The 19,361-nt window shown below is 38.9% G+C and overlaps 2 protein-coding genes across 5 annotated transcripts in view; one reads left to right on the top strand and one right to left on the bottom strand.

Annotated features, from left to right (window-relative positions):
• Positions 1–19,361, top strand: part of LOC309509552 (NXPE family member 3-like) — a 90,651-nt gene that overhangs the window by 33,237 nt on the left and 38,053 nt on the right. The window lies entirely within an intron of this gene.
• Positions 6,116–19,361, bottom strand: part of chst2b (carbohydrate (N-acetylglucosamine-6-O) sulfotransferase 2b) — a 92,233-nt gene continuing 78,987 nt past the window's right edge. Inside the window, exon 2 of the mRNA XM_082184357.1 lies at positions 6,116–9,922. Within this exon, the coding sequence (XP_082040483.1) occupies positions 6,921–8,318 (1,398 nt within the window). The 5' untranslated portion in view covers positions 8,319–9,922 and the 3' untranslated portion in view covers positions 6,116–6,920. The remainder of the gene's footprint in view (positions 9,923–19,361) is intronic.

Here is a 19,361-nt window from a genome sequence, read left to right as displayed (position 1 = left end):
ATGACCACAGAGAGTCAGGACCTCGGTTTTACGTCTCATCCGAAGGACGGTGCTCTTTGACAACAAGGTGTCCCCATCACTATACTAGGGGGTTAGGACCCACACAGACCACAGGGTGAGCACCCCCTGCTGGCCTCACTTACACCTCTTACAGCAGTAACTAGGTTTTCTCAGGAGGTCTCCCGTCCAGGTACTAACCAGGTTCAACCCTGCTTAGCTTCAGTGGGCAACCAGTCTTGAGCTACAGGGTGATATGGCTGCTGGCATAACGTCAACGTTCACCAGAACATCAACCACCCTCTTCCATTGAACACGAAGTATGTAGTATAACAACAGTATACATAGTATAAACAGTAGTGACAGCCATGTATTATATGTATAAAATAAATAAACAAAATATAAGTGTTTGACCAATTTGGTCGAAAGAGAATTTTATTTGTATTTTTTTGATTTTTTTTTTTTTTTAACAGGACTCCTCTGACACAGATCGTTATATTGCTTGCACTTTACATTATCAGAGTACTCACTCCTAACCCTAATGACTCGCTTTACACATCCATAGACTCTGGAGGCGGGGCTGGCCCATAAAAGGACAGTTTACGTCTGGCACCCGATGCATGGGTATTACAAGCTTTCACTAAGAATTCCTCCGCTTTTTTAACTGAATCAAATGAGTGTTGATTACCACCAAAACTGACAGGAAGGATGGTGGGGTATATGAGGAAGTTTGGAATTCCCAGCGCATGCAGCTCCTTTTGAATACTTCCGAAGGCCTGTCGTCTACGGGAGGTAAACCCGTTGTAATCATTGAAAAAACGCAGTAGGAATTCCTAGTCACGAATTGGTTCGGCTTTCGTCACTTCCCTGGCTCCTTGAGAATCTTTTGAAGGAAGCCTATTGGGTCATCCCCTTCCCGGCCCTGCGGCAGTCCCACCAAACGCACATTATCACAGCGAGACCTGTCTTTTTACTCCGTGATTTTCAAGGAGAGGCTTTGCTGCTCTGTTGTGCACGTTTAGATCTTTCTTCATCTGATGCGTCTCACCTTGAATCTTGTCTACCTTTGATACCAATTCTCGTACCGTGTTCGTTTGAGATTGCACTTTGAAAGCGCCTCAGCAATGGCGCCTGTCAGATTAGCCTCAGTGCTCGCTAGCTTCATCTTTTTCATCCCGGAGGGAGTTGTGGATGGCGAGGAGTCCTGTTTTTAGTCCTGTTTTTTTGTTTCCATACATTATGCTTGTTGACAATATACTGAGTAGGAACTAACTGGCTGTCGGTACTAAAAATTTATTTAGCAAAAGAAAGGAGGTTTGGACGGAGCATCAGAGTCCCTCGACCATCGTGTGTATATGTCATGTGACCTCTCCCCAAATGTGGTCTTTTTGATAATATCTGAGAGCTTTCTATACCTCCGCAACTGACACTTTGACACTTCAAAAAGTTCATAAAGAGATCATAAAAGTAATCAAGCAGATAATAATAATTTTCTAAAGAGACTAGACTGCTTTATATGATGAACGGATTGAATTTAGGCTTTTATTCACACATAAACATTCATCAACTCACACATCAGTTGTGGTAAACGGAAATTCAAGCATGTTTGCTTCGCGTGTGAGAACCAATGAGGATCATTCTCGTGTTATGCAGCATGTTTGAGCAAGAAGTTTGTTCTCATACGTTAAGCAGGTTAGGTTGAGCTTGTTTATGTTCGCTGATCAATGTTTGTGAATAAAAGCCTAAATTAAATCGGAATATTCATCATATAAAGCGATCGAGTCTCTTCTCGATCTTGTCCCAGTTCATTGGCCACTTACTTTTATGTAGCCTAATTCGTGAGAAATGGACATTTATGTGATATAAATCTGACAGATCCGAGTCTTTAAATTGCTGTGCAAACTAACATGGCGGCTCCCATTGCGCGTCATAGATCTAACATGATCATTATAAATGTGTTTAAATGACAAAACATATTCACTTAGACATTTTTGACAATTGGAATATATCATATCATGAAATATAAGTTTGTAAACATTTTTTGGGGAAAAAAAGAAAAACTAAATAATAGCGATTGGCTACATCTGTCATACTGGTGATACGTTATAAAATAACACCTGAAAAAAACGTTTATAAAACTCACGTTGGGGGCTCCGCTAGAAGAGTCCTGGGCAGAACTGGGCCCTCATTAAATTATGGATAAAAAATAAAAAAATAGGCCTATTTGTGGAAAAAATATGTAATATTTGAGTTACATAAAAGCTTTTTATTTGTATTCTTCCTAATTGTCCTTGAAATAGTGGCCGAAAAAACCTATTCAGTGATGAAATGTTTTCTGTGTTGACACAAATCTTGTGCGATGTCCTGTCCTAAACTGCCGAGATAATCACACAATGCCTGCCATTGGCTACACGTCTGCTAATGACATGTCCGATACGCATTATACGAATGACTCCTTTGAACCATTCACTTTAATGAAGGGTTAAAACAACTGATCTGTCCAACACTGAATTGGTGTAAAAAAAATAAAAATAAATCGGTAACACTTTACAATAATCTTCCATTTATTAAACTCTAGTTAACTACATTAGTTAACATGCTATTAATAAACTGCACTTCTACGGCATTGTTAATATTCATTTTAATATTCAGGCTACTAATAGCCTGCATTATTGAAATCAAAAGTTGTATTTGTTAACATAGTTAATGCCGAAGAGAGGAAGAGCAAGGGAAAAGGAGAGATCTGGGAGCGGGAGGGCCCCATCAAAGATTATCTCGTCCCGGGCCCAGGCAAGACTGTCAGCTGGCCTGCCTGTACCACTCCTGTGTTTCCTTGCATGTTCCTGCCCTGCTTTGTTGTTTCCTGCCCAGTCAAGTTGCCGGTCATGTCTTCCCTCACAAGGTAGTTTTTCTTTGTCTTGTTTAATTGTATTATTAATAAAAAGCCCATTGTTTCTGCATCCACGAGTCCTTACCTCATCCCTTCACCCAACCTTAACACAAAAAGGTTATTGCAAAAATAGAATTAAATAAAAATAACAATAATTTATTCTGCTTTGAATATAGGCCTATCTAAATGATTTGTATTAATAATTTGTATTACTAAACATTACACTAATGAATACCTAATTAATGTTAAATAATTCATTACCATATGTTTTAAGCAGTTCTACAACTTTGGTATTTGATCTTGTTACTTTCAATTCCCTCACAATTTAGGTCCCTAAATATTGAAGGCTGTTTTTTATTTTGTCAGTATTGTGTACACAATAATGAGTTGGCATTAAAGAAAAGCATCCTCCCTTTTCATAAAAGTGCTTCCATCAATGCTTTTTATTATTGTTGAAGAACTGAAGGATAGCATGACTAGATTTAGTTATCCTTAGCATTCGCATCTTCATTTCATACAAATGGATGTTTTTTTGCGGATGTAGTTTTCCTTTGTCTTGTAGGTAACTGCTGTGCTGCCAGCATACAAACTGAGCAGCAGGGCTTGAGGTTTTAAAAGCACTCTGAACATTATTCTAATGTAAATAGGCAGTGTAACTGACAACCTTACCTTCATCTCACCTGGGAGAATAATCAAACCTTACATGAGGCTCTTTTTAAGGGAACCCCCGCCCCCAGATTTGGTGTCTCATTTACAACAGTGGGTTATTTCCATTGACGGAAAGGACTTTCTTTGAGTGCATGGGTCATTGGATATGGTCCATTTGACCCCAGTAGACTCAAGTTCAGGCTCATTTACATTGAGGATGGGGGGCGGGAGGGTGTAACACTATGGATGCAGAAGAACTTTGTGTTGTTACACTGCAAAAATGCCTCGGTTAAAACAGGAAAAACAAACTTAAATATAGCAAAAATGCCTAAAATCAAATACCAGTGATATATGCACAAACAAAAACTAATTATATTAAAGTATTAATTAATAAATTTGCATTATTTTTGTTTGTTTGTTTGTTTGTTTAACCCATTTGTATTTCCACAATTTACTTGTTCTTAAAAGATTTTTCTTGATTATGTCACAAAAACTCACTTGAAATATCCATAAATATAGACTATATGATTAAAAATAAGTTTGGTTCTCCAATTAATTCACTTATTTAAGTAATATAAAAATATTAAATATAAAGATATTTTTTTAAACAAAAAAAAAGACAGATACTAGAATAAGAATAACTTATTATATTCTAAATTATTATTCAGTTTAGAAGTATAGGCACAGTTTGGGTGCAATTCAGAATTGAATTCAAAATGAATTTGAAAGGAAGTCGAATTCAAGTGGAATGGAATTCAAAAAGATGTTCAGTAAAAATTGCTCTTAAACATTACACAGTATCAAAAACTGAAATGCAATAAAAAAATAATTTAAATCAATATTTTCATTATTTTAATAAATGAATATACTTTATTTCCCAGAATGCTCTAACATACTCCATAATTATGATGATATATGATGTTATAAAGCTATCCTAAAACAATATGTTTGTGATGCAGAATGACAAAATTAAAATCCAATAGCAGCGTTGAATGATTGAGAGAAATATATCTACCCGGCTGAGGGGGGAAAAGTATCAGGGTATCAAAGTATCAACATTTTGCTGGAGTCAATTGATTATATTCCTCTTCCTGTCATTCTGCAGTAGGCCTAAATCAAAATTCAGTATCCTGTGCATAATGCCAAAAAAAAACTTGTATCCACACTGAATGCTGTTAAATGCACTGTAAGAGGCACAATGTAAATTGTAGGCATAACATCTAATCCAGTCATGACATGGACAATTCCAACATGTGATGATGCCACCAAAAGTGTAGGACCATATATTAATTCAACAAGAGTGTGTATACAGCTTCTCTCCTCTTTGTCTCTCTCTCATAAGGTTGAGTCTTCACCACCTGCTTCAGTTCATACACAATAATAGCTGCACCTCCTTGAGTTGTTGTCATGGCAACTGCACAAGACATCATCAGAGGAAAGCAGAGAGATGCTATGGTACCCGGTCATTATGATGTACATGGGGAACAAACTGTGCGCAAGCGTGTTCCTGTCTGTTTGTAGCCAACTGTGTTGGTAGCTAGCACAATCGTGGCCTAATGGTTTGAGAGTCAGACTGGTAACCCGAAGGTTGGGGGAATGATTCTCAATACTGGCAGAAAATGACTGAGTGTAAGCAAGGCAAACTAACTCCCGGGCGCCACAGCAAAATAACTGCTCACTGCTCCGGGTGTGTGTGTCCCTGGTTTGCAGTATTTGTGTGCTCACTGCTCCTAATGTGTGTGGACTAACTTGGATGGCAGAAGACAAATTATGGGTATGCATAAAAATATTGGCCTTCACGTCATGTTATTTTTACTTTCAAGCAAGATTTCCTACAGAACCCATAAGGCCAATTACATATGGTTCTATATAACATCCATTCATTTTGAGAACAATGAAAGCTGTAAAGAATTCCTAAATACCCATGGAAATGACCTGTGGTACAAGAAAGACTCTTGTCTCTTCTTAGTATCCAGAGAGCTATCATAATCACATGATTTTTTATTATTATTATTATTTTTGTCACTAAAATGTGTGTTCAAAATAACTGCATTTAATACAGAAATGTTGTTTGGTAGGTTTTGCCATTTAATTTGGGTCAAATATAATCAAAGATTTACTTATTATAGGTTTACTATTATATTATTATTAAAGAATAGGAAACTTACTATTCTATTCTAAGTAGCGCATTTTTTACATTTTTGTTAAAGTCCAACCAAAATAGCAGTTGATCTGTATAATTCTTCTTTTTTTTAGGCTGAAAAATTGGTGGTTTAGTCCTATTTGCTTTCTTCCAAGCATGCACTATAGTGTCTCAAAGAAACAATTTTCATAAAATGATTAAAAGCTGCCTAAAATCTGACACTTCACATAGTTCCACAGTCAAGTTATAGTCATAGGTCCTGAAGTCCCACTGTGTACACTGATTAGTGCTGTCAAATTGATTAAACATGATTAATCGCATCTAATATAAAAGTTTTTGTTTACATAACATTGTTCACAGATGTGTGTGGTGTGTGTACTGTACACACATATATATATATATATATATATATATATATATATTTATATTTATTTTATATATACTTTTATATTCTGATATAGATGTATATAATGTCTGAATGTAACTACAGTACACAATGTACACTGTACACTGTACATGACAAAACACCAAACCAAACAAATCAGCCAACAAATGCTGCTAGTTCTTTTCTCAGAACTAACTAAAACTACAGTGTTTTTTTTATTTTTTTACTAATAATAAAAAAATTAAAAAATCGCCTAATATGATGAAGGCAGACATAAAGGGGACTCAAAGGCTTTCTTGATCAAATAAGCCTGGAACTAGCAGTGAAATTAAATATAGCTTTTAAGATTTTGTAAAGAATTGCTTTAACGTTTTATTTGGTAATGAGAAAAATGCCTTAAACAACACATAACACTGGCATTCATTGTGAACTTTAATGATTGTCTTTGAATTAATTCTAAAGAAATAGCATTACCTGCATTCTGCATAACAGTTTTGATCAGTATTTTTGTTGCTCATTTTCCATTTCCATTTTCATTTCTTGATTTAATATACAGCAAATGGACTGAAACTCAAAAACAGACCTAGAACATTCCAAACAACCTTAAGCATCCATTTAAGGGAAAAAGGGCAATGCAACATTTGTTTTGTACAATATAAATTTTCCAGCTGTGGTTCACAGATGCTGCTGTATCAAACATCTACTGGTTCGTTTAAAAAACTAACAATGCTATTGAATGACCACAAAGAGCTATGACATTCCAGAAAGCGATAGTGAAATCTTTCAAAAGCACTTTGATTGGAACAAACAAATCCACAGTTTCAGGTGGGCTTTTGAAAGCAACTTGGAGTTTGGAGTCACAGTTTGGAGGCAGTCAATAAAGATTTACTCAGGTCTTTTGCTTCTACAGCTGTTCTTACACGTTCATAACCCAGGATGGCCATTGCATTATGGCAGTACTCCTCTACTTGTTTTATCTGTTGAATACTAAACACTGTTCTCCATGCACTGGCCGCCTGTGTCGCGTTCCTGGCTGACACAATAAATGGCTTTGAGGAAGAGCTTGTGCCATTAGTCATGTTAAGAGCAAAAGACTCAATGTCTAGGTTGGCACTGAGATTGGCAAATTGATAAACATTCCGGAGCGTTTTGACAGGGTTATCCACCAGATCTTCATAGCGCACCGCCAGGTATTTCCCTTTAAGCCAGTTGGGTGGATTTAAGGCAGTCCTCAGGCTCCTGTACGTCTGATCACATATCACCTCCATAGCCCCAACCGAATGGTAATCTGCACCGTCTTTTTTACTAATTTTGTGGCCAGGATCCACAAAGGGTACCCGACGGAGTTTGGGATCCCTGCTTCGGACCACCTGCAAGTTCTCACGAATTAGCCCGTGCCTCGATTTGATCCTGGAGTTGGCCACGGCTCTGGGATCTCGCACAAGGTGAATCACCTTCAGATCCAGAGACGGATCCTCCATAAGGGGCGCCAACACATTGACGTCCAGAACCCGGACCCCTTTTATGACTATAGTGCTGTACTTAAGGCATTCTTCCTCTAAAAGACTGAGGCTTTGTGGGGGACATTTTTTGCACACTTTGTCATCCACCATCCCGACTACTTCTTTTCTATAACCTGAGCAAAGAGGATACGAGCAGATGACTTTATTAAGTGTGGCCCCAAAAAGTCCAAGGGATGTGAAGTTTTTGCTCCCAGGGCTGTTGTACAGTTGAAAAACTGAAAGATCGCAGCGGTACAATGAGCTCAGCATGTCCCTCGCTGCTCCCTGTAAGGACACAGCATCACCCGGGTACAGCTTCTGCCAGATGTGCCACATAGGTTCATACAAGAAGAAAACCTCTGGATGTTGATTAAATAGCTCTCCAAAAAATGATGAACCGGACCTCCATGTGGTCAAAACGTAGACAAGCTGTCTCTTCTTAGCAAGAGATGGTCTGTAGAGGAATCGGATGTCCGACCTTCCCTGATACGGAGTGCTTCTCATCTGGAGATTACACTGTTGAGGTTCTTTAGTCCATCTGTAGTTAGCCAAGTTTAGCATTGTGAGAACTAACAGCAGAAAATACGCTATAAACAGGACTATTCTTTTTCTCCGCAACACTTTCATTACGATTCCGGGCTGGGATACTATTTTCGTGGGATGGTTCCGATATGTTTTGAGATTTCTGTCATAAACACCATTCTTTTCCCCTAGTACAGACAATTGAAGTTGTAGGAACTGGTTGCTTCTCATCTGTTGAAGGATAGAGTGGCTTGAACCACTCAATTACAGTGAATGAGCAACTGCACACACAGTATCAATTAAAACGATGTTTCCATGCAAGCAAACTTTGTTCTTAATGAAAACCCAGATGTTATCTCGTCGTTTGCCTACATATATCTAATATCCATCACATCCACAGTCCAGTCGTGTGCATTGTTGAATGTAGAGTCACTGCAGTGCGCGGATTCTCTCCTCAGTCCTCAGAAAAAAATGATCGCGAACGTTCACAATATCATATCCGTTTGTACGTCCATCAGTATCGACCGTAAGATAAATCCCTTTTGAAACGTTTGCTTATGTTGTTCTGCGGTGATGGAGAACCACTACAGTAGGAATAGACATTTAGTACATTATAACCGAGTCACCGTTATGAATGCAGTCAGGATGCATTCAATACTCCGCGAACATCCGCCGGCGTCTTGTTTTCCTGTCGCGCGTCGTGATGCGCGTATTTTTTCGCCGATGCGGCGTCTGTCTCCGGCTCCAACTGTACTGAACTGATTCAGTCTCGGTACGGGGTAAAAAAAAAAAAAAGACCCTCCCCTTCTCCACAGCCAGTGGAAATAGACTGGTGCTATTGCCACTTCAAACGCCCCCACCATAATGTCAGTGGTTGAGATGTCTAAACACTGAAAGTGCGGATGTAAGTAATTTACGTGAAGACTGCTCAATAATATCACTTAAAATCACGGGAATCATACATTCATTTAAAATACAGACACTCGTCTCCTTTTTTCTAGTCATTTTAAGCAATTTGAACAGGAGAAAAATAACAATGAATTAAATAGGATTTTTGACTAGTGTTTTATTCCTTCATTCATTCTATTGCAAAACAAATGCTAGGTATTTGCAGGCATATAAACACAAAAATATTATGATTTTAGCAAGAAAAATAGTAAGATTATATGCCTGCAAATAATTTCTGTAGGCTATTTGCAGGCATATAAACACAGAAATAGTAAGATAGTTTAATCAAGCAGAATGCATATCTCAGTTCATAAAAATAATAGCCACCAAATGTGAAGTAATGACACACGTTGCCATTTAATATTAGGCCCTATCATTAATATAATTTAATATAAATTCAATTTAAAGTTACTTAAGCCATTACTTAAGTTACTTAATCCCTTAGTGTTTTTAAATCATCCCTTAAAACGTATTTGTTTAGGGTAGCTTTTACATGATTGTTCATAATTGCCATATTATTATTATTATTATTATTATTATTTATCGAACATTTGATAGTATGTTTTTATTTGGTATTTTATTTGTATCTGTTTTTTTCTTTCAATAATGCATTGTTTGTAAAATTATATGTTTTATTTTGCTTCTATTCTTGTGAAGCGCTTTGAGATGCTACTTTTAAAGGCACTATAAAATAAAGTTTGTTATTATTATTGCCTACCTATTTTTGTAGATATTTATATAATGTAATCAAATAATCAAGTCAAGTATTTTTTAGCAGTTTAAGATCAGAACTAGAAATATCAGATTTACAAATGATTCACTCTTTTGATTTGAAGCTTTTCTAATGAATCAATCAAACAGGTTAACAAAATCGCTTAAGGCAGAGGCTATACTAACTTAACTTATAAATTAATTTGAAAAAAAAAGCAAAATACATGAATATTGATATTAATATATATATATATATATATATATGTTGCTCATAGTCCTTAGATTTAAAATGACTCAATTCTTTAAAAAAACAAAAAAACATTGTTGTGATAGGTTGGATGTTGATTTGATGAAGTGGCCTGAATGCAGCTCAGTTGTGCACATGCAGAAAATCTACACCATGTGCACAGGAGTTTGCTCTTGCTGTGATTTCATGTGACTGTGAGTGACAGGTTATCCCACCCTCGCACCGCAAATAATGTCATCAGAGAAGAGAAGAGAAGAGATGTCACTGCAAGAGGAAGGGAAAGTTATTTGATTCAAGAGGGCACATGAATAATAATAATTTTAAAAAAAGGATTTGAACAGATACATAATTTATAATAAATACTGCAATATTCCATTTTAAAAAAAGAAAAGAAATAAAGAATTGTCCATTTTTATTTCATGGTGACTGTAAAAACACCAAAAAATGCCATAGCTTTATCTTGGTGTGAAAAACATTTAAAAAATCTAAAGAACCTTTTGTGTAATGGAAGGGTTCCATCAATGTTAAAGTTCTTTGCGAGATTATCAATGTCAATAAAGAACCTTTATTTTTAGGAGTGTAAACTTGTTTTTAAAGACATGTATTGTGAGTGTAATCATGGCTAGTAAATTCCAGTATTGGCAGTTTATAGTTTGGATTTATGTTCTCAAGCAGATGACTAGCATGATAGGGCTTTGCCAAGCCTGGTATGAACTATAATCTGCATCAATAGTAAAAGCATTGCTATTATGTCGTAAAATTGTAGTATGTTATTCCAAACAGAGCCAAAGTTTCCCAAGTAAAGCATTATTCACACAGTGCGTGCCTGTCTGCTACACCACTGATATTAAACATAAAATAAGGATCACAAAATAAACTATTTTGATGCATTTTGATTATTGCAAAGCTAATGTACAATATATTAGAGAATGAAAAATCTGGTTTAAAAAAGGCAGAGGCTATTAGTGCAAATCCCAATAGATGCTATTTATACTTGGTGCAAATAGTGGCAAACACTATTGGCACCTCAGTGTACTACATTGTAAAACAGTATGCAAGGCAAGGCAAGGCAAGGCAAGTTTATTTATATAGCACATTTCATACACAATGGCAATTCAAAGTGCTTTACATAGAAGAAATTAAAATAATGAAAAGAAATAAGAATAATTAAAACAGTTTAGAAAAATAAAATACAGTACTTTTAAAAAATAAAAAAAGAATATTATTATAGATCTTTCCTTCAAAGGATTCCCTTAAGACTTAAATCTTTCAACCTTCTTTTAACCTTCAATCTTCTTACGACTTCCATCTATCAACTTTCCTTTAACTTTCTTTTCTCCCTCATTTACTCACACGTTCTTTTCACTTTCTTTAGCACTGCGTTCACATTCTTTCTCAGACGAAAACTTTAATATCGTCATTTAAATACTGTTCTACTTTCAAACCCACATTAATACACGTCACTTTCACATTATCACCTTCTGAGTGGGCATTTACAGTTACGGGCTAAATGCCCTGCTGACATAGGAGAAATTAAAATAATTAAAAGAAATAAGAATAATTAAAACAGTTTAGAAAAATAAAATAAAATACAGTACAGTACAAACAGTCGGACGAACAGCGGCACAGTGCTCATTCAGTAAATGCATAGCTAAACAGAAGTGTTTTGAGTCTGGATTTGAATCTGACCACTGTAGGAGCACATCTGATCTCTTCTGGAAGCTGGTTCCAGCTGTGGCTGGCATAATAGCTAAAAGCGGACTCGCCATGTTTAGAGTGAACCCTTGGTATTTCTAGCTGATATGATCCTAATGATCTGAGTGATCTGTTGGGTTTATATTCAGTGAGCATATCTGCAATGTATTGAGGTCCTAGGCCATTGAATGATTTATACACCAGTAATAATACTTTGAAATCAATCCTAAATCTAACTGGGAGCCAGTGTAAAGACCTGAGGACTGGTGTGATATGTTCATATTTTCTGGTTCTGCTCAGAATCCTGGCGGCAGCGTTCTGTATGAGCTGCAACTGTCTTATGGTCTTTTTGGGAAGGCCAGTGAGGAGGCCATTACAATAATCCACCCTGCTGGTGATGAAAGCATGCACAAGTTTCTCTAAGTCTTGTCTGGAAACAAAGCATCTAATTCTTGCAATATTTTTCAGATGATAGTATGCTGATTTAGTTATTGCTTTGACATGACTACTGAAACTAAGGTCTGACTCTAGTGTCACACCAAGATTCCTGACTTGATGTTTAGTTGTTTGACCCCTAGAGTGAAGGTATGCGTTCACCTTGAGAACTTCATCTTTGTTTCCAAACGCAATAACTTCAGTTTTGTCTTTGTTTAATTGAAGAAAGTTTTGACACATCCAACTGTTGACTTCGTCAATGCATTGGCACAAGGAGTCAATGGGGCTGTAATCATTAGGCGATAGGGCTAAGTACAGCTGTGTGTCGTCTGCATAGCTGTGGTAAGCAATTTGGTTCTTTCTCATTATTTGGCTCATTGGGAGCATATACAGGTTGAACAGGAGTGGCGCAAGAATTGAGCCTTGAGGGACTCCGCATGTCATGGATGTCCACTCAGACTTATGGTCTCCTATACTAACATAATAACCTCTCCCATCTAAGTATGACCTGAACCATTTTAGGACTATCCCAGAAAGCCCCACCCAGTTTTCCAGCCTGTCAAGAAGTATGTTATGATCGACAGTGTCAAATGCAGCACTGAGGTCGAGTAGTACTAGCACTGATAATTTTCCTGAATCAGTATTTAAGCGAATATCGTTTATTATCTTTATGAGCGCTGTCTCTGTGCTGTGGTGCGGTCGGAAACCAGATTGAAAATTGTCAAAGTATCCATTCGAGCTTAAGAATTTGTTCAGCTGATTGAAGACAACTTTTTCAATGAGCTTGCCTATGAAAGGAAGATTTGAGATCGGTCTATTGTTGCTTAATATGGTCTTATCCAGATTGCTCTTTTTCAGGAGGGGCTTGACAACTGCAGTTTTCAGGGAGTTTGGAAAACTCCCAGAGAGAAGTGAGGCATTTACCACTTCTAGAAGATCTGCTTCTAAACTGTTTAGCACACTTTTGAAAAAAGATGTGGGAGGTGTGTCAAGAGCGCATGTTGATGTTTTAAGGTGTTGTACGGTTTCTTCCAAAATTTTGCCATCAATTTCTTTGAAGTCAGACATAGTAACTACTTTCTCAGGTGGTCTGATCTGTCTGACCTCAGTGCAACTCAAGGATGTGCTGATCACCTTTCTGATATTATTGATTTTCTCAGAGAAGAAAGAAGCAAACTCACTGCACTTGCTGTTTGAGAGCATTTCACTAGGAATCTGGCTTGGGGGGTTTGTCAGTCTCTCTACAGTAGCAAAAAGAGTGCGTGTGTTGTTTAAATTGCTGTTTATAATATTTGAGAAGAAAGTCTGTCTAGCTTTGCCTAGTTCCATATTGAAAGCATGAAGGCTGTCTTTGTAGATGTTATAATGGACTACAAGTTTTGTCTTCCGCCACATGCGCTCTGCTTTTCTGCATTGTCTTTTCATATGTTGCACTGCTGTTGAGTTTCTCCAAGGTGCTTTTTGTCTGCCACTCTTCTTCCTGACTTTCACAGGAGCAATATCATCAATTATATTTTTAACTTTTGAGTTAAAAGAATCAAGGAGAAAATCAACAGAGTCAGCAGATATGCTTGGTGTTAAGGATATAGCCTTCAAATAGTACACTAGTGTTCTCATTTAAGCATCTCTTCTTGACAGACACAGATCTAGCTTCAGTGGCAGGAGAGATCAATATATCAAAGAAAATACAGAAATGATCAGACAGTGCTACATCCTTAATAACAATCGATGAAATGTTTAGACCCTTACTGATAAGTAAATCTAGAGTGTGTCCATGATTGTGTGTGGGTCCATGTACATGCTGAGTCAGATCAAAAGTTTTTAAAACAGTTTTGATTTCTTTTGCCATATTGTTTTCTGCATTATCTATGTGAATGTTAAAATCTCCAGCAATGGCAAAACAGTCAAACTCTGAGGTAATTGTTGATAACAGTTCTGTAAAGTCCTCAGCAAAGGCTGGAGAATATTTTGGAGGCCTGTAAATAATGATAAGTAAAATGCGAGGAGCACCTTTTAACACAGTACCCAGATATTCGAAAGACGGGTAATTCCCAAATGATATTTGCTTACATTGATAGATATCTTTAAAAAGAGCAGCTAGACCCCCACCTCTCTTAACAGCTCTGCAGACACTCATAAAAGTAAAGTTAGGAGGGGCTGTTTCATTGAGGATTGTTGCACTGCAGCTGTCTTCTAGCCAGGTTTCATTTAGAAACATAAAGTCCAGGTTGTTTGTGGTTATTAAGTCGTTGACTAGAAGTGATTTATTTTTAAGTGAGCGAATGTTTAAAAGTGCTAACTTAACAGTCTTACTTTTTGTCCCCACAGCAATCTTAGTTTGACATGTAATAGGCACCAGATTAGTTGGGTTTGCTTTACGGCTATTGAAGGCCTTAGACTTTCTATCTTGTGATAGAAGAGCAATAGAGAAAGATACAGGCACACTGGGTTCCCGCTTGTTCTGTAAACATTTGAGAAAGTTACTGTTATCATCGCAGGAACCCAAAACACATCACTGAGAGCTGGTATCAGTTGTTTTTGGTTCACCTCGAGCAGATGGAGGAGGGTGTGGGCCCTGGCGTTTTGGCCGAAGAGGCCGAAGAGCTCTCACAGGAGGAGGGGGCGGGCGAGCTCGGCGCGCAGGCTTCGGTGTTTGAGGTGCCTGACGTTTTTTGGTTGGTATCTGGGGGCTTGCAGCAAAAGAGTGGGATAGTCTGGTTCCAGCATGCACCAGTTGTTCCATTTTCTGTGAGAAGCACAGAAGTGGAGTTGCTGGCGAGAGCGAGAAAGTATCTGGTGAAAGGGGCTGTTGCTCAGGTGTTATCGGAGGCTGTGATATGCTGTCCTGGCTTCCCTGGCTGTTTTCCAGGAAATCGTCCTTGGGTGCTGAATCTTCGAGCAGTTCTAATATGTCTGTCTGTGGTGAGCTCTGTGGGCAGGGCTCAGCTGAGATTGTGTCCGTGAGCAGAGGTTGTTGTGGCTCAGTGGTGTTATCATTGTCCTTGTGTGATATGTCAACCGCATGTCCATTTTGCTGCTGAAGTGAAGTCCCGTGTTCATTCATACTGTTTCCAGGTGTGTGTGTGTCGTTCAGATTGACACACACTGCAGAAGGATGATTGAGGGAGAAGTCGATATTGTCCTTTAACACTCTTGAACCAAGTTTGTTTGGGTGATGGCCATCCCGATTAAATAGTTGTCTCTGACTCCAGAAAAGATTGAAGTTGTCAATGAAGTTTACTCCTTTTATATTGCAGGTTTTTTGCAGCCATGTATTAATCCCAAGCAGCCGTGGAAACCTGTTTGTTCCTCTTGCTGGGAGTGGTCCACTGATGAATGTTTGAACTTTCAGTCTTTTAAGTGTTTCAAAAAGTTCATTGAAATCCTTCTTAAGGAGTTCTGACTGCTCTTTATGAATATCATTCTTCCCCACATGAATTATGAGTCGATTTGCAGTCTTATGTTTCATCAGAATGTTTTGAAGTTCCCTGTTTATATCAGAAGTTGTAGCTTGTGGAAGGCAGCATGTAGTTGTATCCCTGCTGCTAATGTTTCTGATTATGGAGTCCCCCACTATCAGAGTCCTGGGCTCGGCTGTGCTCTGAGCTGAGTGCCGCTGTCTGCTCGACCTTGAGCGCCAGTTAGCATCAGTGTTAGCTACTGGCTGATACAGTCTGTGTTCGATCATATTCATCACGTTTGGGGATTCCTCATTTACATTCATTAGTACTTCAAATCTGTTCTCAAGATGTATAGGTGTTGGTAGGAGACCAGTGTTTACAGTCCTTGTCAGAGCTGTATCTGGGGTAGAGGATGCTACTGCGGTAATATGTGAGGCTCGTGACAATCTGATGTCTCGAGTGCCTTTGGGTCTCGCTCCCTGTTTGTGCCATCGATTTGTAAGTCGATCGGCTTGTTTCTCTACCTGTCGAGGAGCACTAGTTTCATGGGACTCACCGGCTATATGCTGAGGGTGTCCATGACGAAGCTCTGTTGTGTGTTCCGTCTGGTTTGGTGGTCCCGTAAATAACTTTGTTTCAAGAACTGCAATCCTTTGTAAAAGTCTGTGGCAGTTAGTGCAGCAAGTAGATTCCAGAAGAGGCATTTTCTCTCTTATCCTTGTAGGCAGTTGTGTTTTCCTTTCCCCGGAATGTAAGCTGGTCGGGTAGAAGAATTCTGCGTTTTTGTGGTAATCCAAACTTTGTCGTTTGAGCACTGTGCTGATTTGCTGAAGTTAAAATTAGGTGATAAAAGGAGCTAAAATATAAAAATATAGAAGATAAAATATAAAAGCGATAGAGCAAAGCGCGGAGCAGTAAGCAAGAGCGTCCGAACGGTAGCTGAGCTGAGCAGGAAGTCAGTGTATTTGATTATATTTATTAAAATCATAAGTGGATACATTACTTGTTGCTATTTCTAAAGCCCTCCCCTACACCTACTCCTAACCAGAACCACATTGAACCTTCTGATCAGTAAAGGTATCTTCGAAGGTCCAGGAAGGGAGCTATAGTTATATATTGGGCCTAAAGCCCAATTAATACTTCTGCGTCGAATTCACGCCATAGGCTGTGTGTAGCACGCGTAAGCCTATGGTGTACCCTCATGTGCACCTCCCCAAAAATTTAACAACGCGTCAATTCTACACAGACCGCAAGCACTGTGATTGGTCTGCAAGAACCCCTCCCTCGGGTTTCACATGCTCCCTCTGCATCCCAGTCTTTCGGCAACCTTGAGTGGATCGGTCAACTTTCTGTGTCCCTTGCACCGTCACTACACTGGACGCAAGCGGCGCAATGCAACGCGACAGAATACAATAGAACCCTTCATAATCAATGATGTTGTCTACACTGAATGGGGAGCAATATGACAAATCCCCGACAGTAAACTGATGCCTCGTTCTATTTGTGACATAATCCAAGCACTCGCAATACCTCTCATAGGAAAGACAAATGGATTTGCAACGGTCGCATTGTCGCGTCCAGTATAGACAGCTTCTAGCTGTCACGTCCAATGTAGACATGGTGTTAGGAAGACGCAAGGGGTTCCATACCCTCACTTTGTCCCCCTCCTGGAAACAAGGAGTGCAAGCACCCCGCTTTTTGTCATTGAGCTGACACACGTACTGAACTAAGAAAAGCAGGCTGGTTTGCCTGAAACAACCCATGTCTTTATTGAGCTGCAAGCCAGCAGCTTCTAGTCGTTGCAAGACTGTTTTTGGAGTGCTTTCATGCATAGACATGTCTTGTCCGTGGATGATAATGTCGTTCAGGTAATTATCATCCTCTGACAAGGCAGTCAGGATGGTGGTCATCATCTTCTGAAATGCCGCAGGCGTTGAAGCCAATCCATGAGGAACACAAAAAAACGTAACAGTCCATTGTGAGTAATAAACGCCATGAGAGCACAACTGTCCTTGTGCAGTGGCACTTGATAGTAAGCATTTTTCAGGTCGATGGTATGGAAATCAGTAGAACCTTTTAGAGCAGAGAGCAGTTCATCCATGTGTAACAATGGAAAAGAGTCCACGATCACTGCTTTATTTGGCTCTCTGAGGTCATTGCACATCCTATTTTTATTAAATTGTTTCTGCGTAACAACAATTGGTGACACGCATGCAGAGTTGTCGATACACTATCACCCAAGCTGCTTGTAAGCAATTTAATTCCTCTGTCACAGCACTGCAAACAAAGAGTGGTAGACAGTGAATTTGTTGGCGCACCGGTGTGACAGTTTAATCCAGCTTTACCTGGAGTATAAAGTATTTAGCACATCAAAAATCAGTTGACTCAGCAACAGTGCAGTGAAAGACTGGCACAAGAGAAACGGGCACAAGAAGGGCATTAGGAGGCAAGACTTGATTGTTTTCAATCCTCACACTTGCAGTGCAGACATTAGGTCCCTCCCCGTGAGTGGTGTCCCTTTGTCCACAATAAAGAACATAGCAGGAATTGAGTGGTCATGTTGGGAAACAGGCGTTGACAAACATCCAACCGCCGGAATTTGGGCTTTTGAACACGTCACAAGCATGTAGGTTCACAAGGTTGTGACAGCACAATGTTACTGAAATGGTATGCATAAGTGCTGTTGGGCAGGATAGATATGGAAAACCCAGTGTCAACCACCAAATCCACCACAAGTCAATGAGTCAGAAGTAGATAATTGGGGCTTCCGCACCGGATAGTTCTAGGAACTTAGTTCTAGGAACTAACCACCAGGGTGGTTCCCCGAAAACAAATGGTTCCCATAGGAACGTTTTCCTATTGCATTTGCACTGCCAGTAGGAACTCTGAAGTGACGTAAGCCGCGCTTGTTGTTGTGACTTTTATTTTGATGGCGCTGAGAACGCCAGCCAGAGCCTGAGCACACAGCGCTCTCATTCTCTGTGTTCATTATAGTTTACGATATGTCTAACAGTCATGTCTAATACGTTATTAGATAGAACTGTTGTACAAAGTAGACAGTATATGAAAAGTTATTTCCTGTAGCTCAGTGGTAAGAGCATTGCGTTAACAACGCAAGGTTGTGGGTTCGATCCCAGGGGATTGCACATACCTATGTATAAATGTATAGGATAATGCAATGTAAGTCACTTTGGATAAAAGCGTCTGCCAAATGCATAAATGTAAATGTAAATGTACTGTGTGGTTGATGTCCAGTGTTGCTTGCTGAGTGGAAATACATAATCATGTTTGGCTTGGTCTCCTCAAAGATGCGTTGGATTTTCTCCTCAGCGTAAAGGTTAAGAGGTCCATCTATCACTGTTTTCCATGTTTGTATAGTTAGTTCCTGGAGTAAATATATAGGCTATAATCTGTGTGTTTACACAGAACTGTTATGTAAAAAATGTATAAAAAATGGAGGGTGCTGGAGTTTCGCGTGCGTTCGGCCAATCCGCATACACTAACGTCACGGATAGTTCCTATAGTGCTGGTTTAGACCCGACTCTGAAGTAGGAGCTAAATTAGTTCCTCCAAAAGAGTTCCTTGAACTAAAATTGTTCCTAGTTCATGCGGTGCAAACACGCCGACACCAGGGTCTTTCACCAATAGTTCTAGGAACTATGAAAAGGTTCCTCAGGTGCGAAAGCCCCTATACACTGCATGAAAATTGGGATTTCCGACCCCGTAAACGGCCGTAAATCTCCCTAATTTTCGGCAGTTAACGACAATTTACAGCCTGTGAACGTCGCGTTCGTCTGTGCCGAATATTGTCGGAAACGAACCATGACGTATGCAGAG

This window comes from Leuciscus leuciscus (genome assembly GCF_965113295.1).
Source record: "Leuciscus leuciscus genome assembly, chromosome: 11".
Lineage (NCBI taxonomy): Eukaryota > Metazoa > Chordata > Actinopteri > Cypriniformes > Leuciscidae > Leuciscus > Leuciscus leuciscus.
The sequence above is the reverse complement of the archived record's forward strand: the minus strand, read 5'-3'. Positions and strand labels throughout refer to the sequence as shown.